General features: G+C 46.1%; 1 protein-coding gene across 8 annotated transcripts in view; it reads left to right on the top strand.

The window, feature by feature from the left end:
• LOC106612875 (slit homolog 1 protein) overlaps positions 1 to 10000 on the top strand; it is a 158040-nt gene that overhangs the window by 135966 nt on the left and 12074 nt on the right. For all 8 annotated transcript variants that reach the window (XM_014214505.3, XM_014214514.3, XM_014214483.3 and 5 more), the window contains 4 exons: positions 4827 to 4898; positions 8964 to 9127; positions 9329 to 9453; positions 9771 to 10000. The exon at positions 9771 to 10000 is cut by the window's right edge and continues 8 nt beyond it. In XM_014214505.3, the coding sequence (XP_014069980.1) occupies positions 4827 to 4898; positions 8964 to 9127; positions 9329 to 9453; positions 9771 to 10000 (591 nt within the window). The remainder of the gene's footprint in view (positions 1 to 4826; positions 4899 to 8963; positions 9128 to 9328; positions 9454 to 9770) is intronic.

Below are 10000 nucleotides of genomic sequence, written 5' to 3'. Positions count from 1 at the left end.
CCAGTCTAGCTCAGCTCAGCCCAGCCCAGTCCAGCCCTAACACCTCTTATCCTACAAATATCCATATTCAAGTCTTGTCCTGTACTTTCTACACGGTAGTGAAAGACGGTTGAGGAGGTTTTGGTGATCAGGCTGCAAAAAAAACTTGTTTGTAAAATAAAAAGCACGAATGTATCATCCGTTTCCCCTGTCAACATGCTATAATACTAATATATGATGTTTCATGGATCAACATTTTGCCTAAGTGACTGTACATGGAATGGACTGAGGGATGATGCAAGTCTGCTCTGCTGCCAACGATACAGTCACTCCTTTACTCCAACTGTAATTGAAACACAGCAACGTTATGGGAGAGAGAGACAAAGGAGAGACCTAGACAAAATGTGTCTGGCTCGATGGATAGAGGGAGAGAAGTGAGGGGGGGGAGATGTGGGGTGAGGGAGAGAAAGGGAGAGATGGGAAACAGTGAAGCCTAGGCCAAGTTGTCACTGTTCCTCTATCAATTTGGGGAAACTAAAAAGCCATCTGCTGTGTACAACGGCTCAATGGAGAGAGAGAGAGAGAGAGAGAGAGAGAGTGTCAGCCAGAGACAGATGGAGAGGTTAGTATTATGGGCTGTATGCAATGGAGTGTGTGAGCTTGAATCTTATTTACAACACAAGACTTAGCCTTGTTAGCCCTTTTAGCTAAAGCCTTTAGCTCAGGGAGCTAACACAAGTCTTCAAGCCTCAAGTCAAGGTTACATATCAGGGAGCTAACGCAAGTCTTCAAGCCTCAAGTCAAGGTTACATATCAGGGAGCTAACGCAAGTCTTCAAGCCTCAAGTCAAGGTTACATATCAGGGAGCTAACACAAGTCTTCAAGCCTCAAGTCAAGGTTACATATCAGGGAGCTAACGCAAGTCTTCAAGCCTCAAGTCAAGGTTACTTATCAGGGAGCTAACGCAAGTCTTCAAGCCTCAAGTCAAGGTTACTTATCATGCAAATGCAGTTCAGCAGCAGACTTGTCAGACATCCAAGTGTTTTACCAGGCAGTCTTTCACTGCTCACAACAAAGAACTACACAAAGCTGCTTTTTACTGCAGAATAAGAGTCAGCCTCCATGATCATTAGGAAACACAAAGCCTTGGTCCTGTTTTTACCAGCAGAATCACAGTGCAGCTGAATGATCATTAGTTCATACTGTATTTCAGCTCCCAGCCGCTGTCTTTGATCTTAATGAAGCTATATGACCGTGACTGCTGGTACATTTCACTCACGCGCCATATAAGTCTGCTTCATTTGTAACTTATACCCTATGTTAGTATGCAGACGCCCCCTCACACACACATGAACACACACACACACTCCTCCTCTCTGTCTAGGACCACCCTATTGTCTCAGTTGAACAGGAGTCAGAAATGAAACAGAAAACTTTGATGTCTTTACTGCTGGTCTGATCAATCAAATCCCTCCTATAAAATGTCAATTGGTACCTGGCTCTTTCTTTTCTGAAAGGGAGGAGGGATAGAGAGGCTGAGACAGAAAGTGTTTAATAGTTTTAACTGTAAGACTCTAAAAGGGGTTCAGAGTTCAAAGTTGGCAGGTTTTAGTGTCCCCTTCACAGAAAGCACACTGAGGTGCCAAAAGTTTCATTATAACACACACACACACACACACACACACACACACACACACACACACACACACACACACACACACACACACACACACACACACACACACACACACACACACACACACTTCGGCTTTACAGACTAGTAAAGACATTTAGGAATCATTAGTGCACACAGCTTCAAACAGGCTAAGGGTCTGGGTCTGGCATGGATGTGGTTTGGTGTGTGCGTGTGTGTGCGTGTGTGTGTGTGTGTGTGTGTGTGTGTGTGTGTGTGTGTGTATATATGCGTGTGTGTGCGTGTGTCTGTGCCTGTGTATGATGTTTATTGTGGTTTTGGATAAGGATTAATAAGCTGCTAATTGGCCTGCTGGGTATTAGGTGTGTGTGTGTGTGTGTGTGTGTGTGTGTGTGTGTGTGTGTGTGTGTGTGTGTGTGTGTGTGTGTGTGTGTGTGTGTGTGTGTGTGTGTGTGTGTGTGTGTGTGTGTGTGTGTGTGTGTGTGTGTGTGTGTGTGTGTGTGCGTGTGCGTGCGTGCGTGTGTGTGTGCGTGTTGGGTATTAGGTGTGTGTGTGTGTGTGTGTGGTGTGTGTGTGTGTGTGTGTGTGTGTGTGTGTGTGTGTGTGTGTGTGTGTGTGTGTGTGTGTGTGTGTGTGTGTGTGTGTGTGTGTGTGCCTGCGTGCTGGGTATTAGGTGTGTGTGTGTGTGTGTGTGTGTGTGTGTGTGTGTGTGTGTGTGTGTGTGTGTGTGTGTGTGTGTGTGTGTGTGTGTGTGTGTGTGCGTGCGTGCGTGCGTGCGTGCGTGCGTGTTGGGTATTAGGTGTAAAGGGAGTGTGTCAAGACAGTGCCAGGGTGTGGCCAAGAAGTGTGGGGTGAGAAAGAGAAATTGAGAGAAAAAGAAAGAGATTTCAGAACTGAGGTAAAGGAAGCGACATGAAAAAGGGAGGCCAGGAGAGCAGTGTGCCGGTGTGTTAGTAAAGATCATGTTTCTGTAACAGAGACTCCCTGGCTCCGCTCCTCCCTCTCATCTCTCTCTCTCTCTCTGAGACAGTGCTACTGGCCAACTGCCCACTGCAAATCTTTCTCCTGCCCATACCCTCACCGTAAGGGGTATAAGTGTTCAGTCAGCTGGGGCTATAGCGTATGAGGGTTAGAGTGGATACATTAAAGGAGTGCACAGAGCTAGCTAGGGGTTAGTACAGTACATGTTCTATCTTAATTTGACCATGTTTCTCACAACAGGAAAATAATCCTATAGAAACAGGAAATGTGAATTATTACGTGGATTATAATTAATGGACACTTTTGTAGGGGTTGGTATATTTTTGGGATAAATCAAGTCTGCCACTTTAAAGTGGAAATTACAAACATTAGAAGTCTTTTAAAAACTTGAATACCAAACAATTTGCATTTTATGCTGTGCAGGCAAATTAGCTTCAACAAGAGTGATCAAATTAAGATAGCGCATCTGTACTGAACAGGAAGGTATAGTAATACTATAGTTTGGTCAGTAGCCAAGGGTATTAGAACTAGGTATCTGGTCTTCAGCCAAAGAGACTGAGACTGTTGCTAATGTCCTGACAAAATAGTACAGCCATATTATTTTACTGCCATTAAAGCCTTGTGTTTACTGCCATTAAGCCTTGTGTGTGTGTGTGTGTGTGTGTGTGTGTGTGTGTGTGTGTGTGTGTGTGTGTGTGTGTGTGTGTGTGTGTGTGTGTGTGTGTGTGTGTGTGTGTGTGTGTGTGTGTGTGTGTGTGTGTGTGTGTGTGTGTGTGTGTGTGTGTGCGCATGTGTGCGCGCATGTGCTTTGTTTTAATCTATGCATAGTCACTTTACAAATTACCTCGACTAAATTACCTCGCACATACCCCCTGTATATAGCCTCATTATTGTTATGTCATTTTCTTGAGTCACTTTTTGATTTGATTCCATTTTTTTACTTCAGTTTATTTAGTAAATATTTTCTTAACTCTATTTCTTGAACTGCGTTGTTGGTTAAGGGCTTATAGGTTTGCATTTCACTGTAAGGTCTACACCTGTTGTATTCGGCGTATGTGACAAATAAAATGTGATATCTATCGGTTAGCCCAGTGGCTCATCACCAAAACCCCTCATTGAAAGATGAGGAAAGAAGCAGCCCTGGCACTGGGACACTGACAGACCCCTTCCCCCCCCACCCCCACCCCCACTCCAGACAGCAAATCAAAATCAAATCAAAGTTTATTGGGCGAGTACACAGATTTGCAGATGTTATCGCAGGTGCAGAGAAATGCTATTACCTAGCAATAACAATAAATACAAATACATACATAATCCAGAAAAAAATCTAAAATAGAAGTTATATAGGATGAGCCATGACTAAAATACATTACATATACTGAGTGTACAAAACATTATGAACACCTGCTCTTTCCATGACATAGACTGACCAGGTGAATCCAGATGAAATCTATGATCCCTTATTTATGTCACTTGTTAATTCCACTTCAACTCAATATTAGGAAGCTATTCTTAATTTTTTGTGCACTCAGTGTACATAGAAACTGGGTAAAACAGTATGTAAACATTATTAAAGTGACCAGTGTTCAATGACTATGTACATAGGGCAGCAGTCTCTCAGGTGCAGGGTGAGTACCGGGTGGTAGCCGGCTACAACAGTCACTAAGAACTGTTCAGAAGTTCTAACTCCCCCTTCGCTCACTCACAGACCCCCCTCATCTACCCTCACTGCCCCCCTTTAACTGTCAGAACCCTAGCACCCTGTCTGGTAATCACAGCCTAGGCACTCTGCTCAGTACTCAGTTCAGTAACCCAACACCAGCCACTCTGGATTCCACTGCAGCCCTATGTCTGTCTCTGCCAGCCAGCCCTGAGCCCCACATAACAGACACAGAGCCAACCTTTCCCCTGCCCAGACCTGCTGCAGAGAAACAGACAGTAAAGCTGCAGTCATTAGAGAGAGAAGTGTAGCTAACTGATTCACACGGGAGCTCTCTCCATGCACTCCTCTTTCCCTGTAGACCTCAGGGCCTCTGCAACTGTAACTCTAACATAACGACCCTGCATTGTCTGACTACAGAAACTTCTGAACAAATCTCGACGCAGTCGACTTTATCAAATTGTGATGTGACATTTAGGCTGTTTGAACAGAACGGTGTGAGCAGATCTAGTTGAATCCTAATCCCCTCCCACTCTGTCTGTCGTCTCTAAGGTCTCTCCATGGCAACGAGATCTCCGAGCTTCCTGACGGCATCTTCAGTGACGTGGCCTCTCTGTCTCACCTGTGAGTACACACACGCACACACATGAACGCACAGGAGCATGCCCAATACACTCAAACAGACACACATGCATACACCTTTCACACACACAAAGAAGTACACACACACATTCATCAAACACACTCTTCTAAAGCAACACCAGCATCAATAAAACATATCACATATAAACAGAAGCATCTTGTTTGTTACCATCTGCTTGCCCCTACTGTACCACCCACTTTCTGAAGACTAGCCACACACACACACACACACACACACACACACACACACACACACACACACACACACACACACACACACACACACACACACAGAGGTGGTCTGGGCTGGTAGTGTGTCTGTCAGGAGGATGGTGGCTAACAGTAGTCCGTCACTAGAGCTGTTTGGTGGGCTTCATATCCGCTGAACTCCCCTGGTCAGCCACAGAGCTGCGGTGATGCTACACACCCCTCCACTGTGACGTCACCAAAACAAACACACACACACACACACACACCTTGTAGGTTTCATAACATTCTTCGCAGTCTGTGGGCTTTGAAGGGATGTTTGGGTGTGTGTGTGTGTGTGTGTGTGTGTGTGTGTGTGTGTGTGTGTGTGTGTGTGTGTGTGTGTGTGTGTGTGTGTGTGTGTGTGTGTGTGTGTGTGTGTGTGTGTGTGTGTGTGTGTGTGTGTGTGTGTGTGTGTGTGTGTGTGGTAGCATTCGTGTCCATCAGCATGTTTGTGTGTGTTTGTACTTAACTTTTGGAGGTTGAAGCAGATCTTTACTCCCAGTGGGGTCCAGGTTGTCTGTCATGTCAAAGCCATCAGCTGTAAATCAATAGGTCTATCCATGTCAGGAGCACAGAGGGCAAGGGAGGAGAGAGGGGTGGAGAAGAAGAGAGAGGGATGGAGAAGGAGAGAGAGGGATGGAGAAGGAGAGAGAGGATGGAGAAGGAGAGTGAGGGATGGAGAAGGAGAGTGAGGGGTGGAGAAGGAGAGAGAGGGATGGAGAAGGAGAGAGAGGGATGGAGAGGGGAGAGAGGGATGGAGAAGGAGAGAGAGGGATGGAGAAGGAGAGAGAGGGGTGGAGAAGGAGAGAGAGGGAGAGAGAGGGATGGAGACGGAGAGAGAGGGATGGAGAAGGAGAGAGAGGGGTGGAGAAGGAGAGAGGGGTGGAGAAGGAGAGAGAGGGATGGAGAAGGAGAGAGAGGGGTGGAGAAGGAGAGAGGGGTGGAGAAGGAGAGAGGGATGGAGAAGGAGAGAGAGGGATGGAGAAGGAGAGAGAGGGGTGGAGAAGGAGAGAGAGGGGTGGAGAAGGAGAGAGAGGGGTGGAGAAGGAGAGAGAGGGATGGAGAAGGAGAGAGGGATGGAGAAGGAGAGAGAGAGATGGAGAAGGGGAGAGAGGGATGGAGAAGGAGAGAGAGGGATGGAGAAGGAGAGAGAGGGGTGGAGAAGGAGAGAGAGGGAGAGAGAGGGATGGAGAAGGAGAGAGAGGGATGGAGAAGGAGAGAGTGGGGTGGAGAAGGAGAGAGAGGGATGGAGAAGGAGAGAGGGATGGAGAAGGAGAGAGACAGATGGAGAAGGAGAGAGAGGGATGGAGAAGGGGAGAGAGGGATGGAGAAGGAGAGAGAGGGATGGAGAAGGAGAGAGAGGGGTGGAGAAGGAGAGAGAGGGAGAGAGAGGGATGGAGAAGGAGAGAGAGGGATGGAGAAGGAGAGAGAGGGGTGGAGAAGGAGAGAGGGGTGGAGAAGGAGAGAGAGGGATGGAGAAGGAGAGAGAGGGGTGGAGAAGGAGAGAGGGATGGAGAAGGAGAGAGAGGGATGTAGAAGGAGAGAGAGGGATGGAGAAGGAGAGAGAGGGGTGGAGAAGGAGAGAGAGGGGTGGAGAAGGAGAGAGAGGGGTGGAGAAGGAGAGAGAGGGATGGAGAAGGAGAGAGAGGGGTTGGAGAAGGAGAGAGAGGGATGGAGAAGGAGAGAGAGGGGTGGAGATGGAGAGAGAGGGATTGAGAAGGAGAGAGAGGGATGGAGAAGGAGAGAGAGGGATGGAGAAGGAGAGAGAGGGATGGAGAAGGAGAGAGAGGGATGGAGAAGGAGAGAGGGATGGAGAAGGAGAGAGGGATGGAGAAGGAGAGAGATGGATGGAGAAGAAAAGAGAGGGATGGAGAAGGAGAGAGGGATGGAGAAGGAGAGAGAGAGATGGAGAAGGAGAGAGAGGGATGGAGAAGGAAAGAGAGGGATGGGAGAAGAGGAAATAAGACGACAGAAGAGAGTGCTGTGAAGAGAAGGAGAGAGAATGGGAGGGGTATACATGGGAGGATAAGAAGAAGAAATGGTAGAGAGAGGAGGGATATTGCAGGGAGGTAAAGAGAGAAAGATCTAGAGAAGCTTGTGGGGGTTCCTTGTCTTTGTCTATCATTGATCCACAGTCAAGTGCCTTTCATGTTAGCAGATGTCAGATATCAGCTATTGGACTGGCTTGAAACACGAGCCTGTGGTTCTGGGTAATGGAGCAGCATCGATCAGGCAGTGTGTGTGACTGTGCGTCACTGTGCCTGCATGCATGTTTTTCTACAGCATTGATTCAGAAGTAGCCATGACTAAGTTCCCTTTTAGCAACTCAATTTCTCCTCATTTGTCTACACTTTGTATCAACAATTCAACATTTGTTCTCCTTTCTCTACTTTCAAATGCCCCCCCCCCCCAAGTATGTCAAATAACTTATCCAACAGCAATGTAATCAGAGATAGCGTTCTGCAAACTTTTCAAGCAGCAGAGGCATAGCTTGTTGGTCCTTTCTAGAAGAGAGAGACTTAGGGGAATTTTCTGACCAGCCCAATTGACAGCCTGAATAGCCAACATCTGACCTTAACCTTAACTAACCCTAACTCTAACATCTATAACTGACCTTTACCTTACTCTAACCGTAACTAACCCTAACTCTAACATCTATAACTGACCTTTACCTTACTCTAACCGTAACTAACCCTAACTCTAACATCTATAACTGACCTTTACCTTACTCTAACCGTAACTAACCCTAACTTTAACATCTATAACTGACCTTTACCTTACTCTAACCGTAACTAACCCTAACTTTAACATCTATAACTGACCTTTACCTTACTCTAACCGTAACTAACCCTAACTCTAACATCTATAACTGACCTTTACCTTACTCTAACCGTAACTAACCCTAACTTTAACATCTATAACTGACCTTTACCTTACTCTAACCGTAACTAACCCTAACTTTAACATCTATAACTGACCTTTACCTTACTCTAACCGTAACTAACCCTAACTCTAACATCTATAACTGACCTTTACCTTACTCTAACCGTAACTAACCCTAACTTTAACATCTATAACTGACCTTTACCTTACTCTAACCGTAACTAACCCTAACTTTAACATCTATAACTGACCTTTACCTTACTCTAACCGTAACTAACCCTAACTCTAACATCTATAACTGACCTTTACCTTACTCTAACCGTAACTAACCCTAACTTTAACATCTATAACTGACCTTTACCTTACTCTAACCGTAACTAACCCTAACTTTAACATCTATAACTGACCTTTACCTTACTCTAACCGTAACTAACCCTAACTTTAACATCTATAACTGACCTTTACCTTACTCTAACCGTAACTAACCCTAACTTTAACATCTATAACTGACCTTTACCTTACTCTAACCGTAACTAACCCTAACTCTAACATCTATAACTGACCTTTACCTTACTCTAACTGTAACCAAACCCCTAACTTTAACCCTAAACCTAAGCATACCCTTAACCTAATTTTAACCAATTTGAAAATGAAGTATCGTTTCTCTTTCTAGAAGTACTGTGCCTTAACAGTTGAGAATGTAGCTCTCTGTGTTATCTGAAGGACGGGAGAGACACCTGCTGGTCAGATAGTGCCACTACATCTAGTGAACCTCAGCCTTCATGAGACTCTGAGACTCATCCTTATTTCTGCCATGTTTAATTGATTGATTAATTCCTCAAGGTGATTGATACCAACCCTCTGACTGACCCATACCTGTCCCTGACCCTTAACCTCTACCCCCCTCTCCCTCAGGGCAATTGGTGCCAACCCTCTGTACTGTGACTGCCGTCTACGCTGGCTGTCTGATTGGGTGAAGACGGGATACAAGGAGCCTGGCATCGCTCGCTGTGCCGGACCGACGGGCATGGAGGGCAAGCTGCTGCTCACCACCCCTGCCAAGAGGTTTGAGTGCCACGGTGAGATGGATTCATTCATTTTCTTTAATAAGGAACCAGAGGTACGGTTAGCTGTTCTCTCAAAGACCTAGCATCTTTTCACTTTTCATCAGTCCATGTCTCATGCTAATTCCTGTGTAGATCCAGCTGTACTGTATACTTCAAAACTAAATGAACTGGAAAGGTAAGCATCATGTAAAGTAATACAATGTGTGTGTGTAGGTGAGGTGGACAGTGGCGTCCTGGCCAAGTGTAACCCGTGCCTGTCCAGTCCGTGTGTCAACCAGGGGATCTGTCACAGTGATCTGGTGGAGATTTACAGGTGCAGCTGTCCTCCTGGATTCAAGGTGAGATGTCACATTAACCCTTTACCTACCGGCTGGGCAGGCTTCTGTTCCAGCCCTGCTCTAACACTTACTTATCGGCTTTGTGGCTGTTGATGTTTGTGACAAGACCTCTCCACTTCTAAAGCCTGTTTTCAGGATGTGCAGGATTTTATTCCAGCCCGGATTTAACACACCTGACTCAATTCATGAAAAATCATTAACTTGAAATTCAATGAGAGACATTCACTTGATGCATGTAATCAGTTTGTTCACAGATACTGTAGCTCTCTGGGAGCAGAGTTGGTTGGTGACCATCGCTCTTTTCTGTTTGTCTGCAGGGTAGGAACTGTGAGACTGCTCTGAACGTCTGTGTCAGTAACCCCTGTGCCAATGGGGGCACCTGCCAACTAAACGAGGAGGAGGAGGAGGCATACAGCTGTGCCTGTCCCCTTGGTTTTGAAGGTCCTACCTGCCAGACCAACATGGATGACTGTGAAGACAACGACTGTGAAAACGGAGCTAACTGTGTAGATGGTGTCAACAACTATACCTGCCTCTGTCCTCCTTA

Source organism: Salmo salar, chromosome 01 (genome assembly GCF_965601325.2).
Source record: "Salmo salar chromosome 01, fSalSal1, whole genome shotgun sequence".
NCBI classification, from domain to species: Eukaryota; Metazoa; Chordata; class Actinopteri; order Salmoniformes; family Salmonidae; genus Salmo; species Salmo salar.
This window is presented reverse-complemented; position numbering and strand designations above follow the sequence as displayed.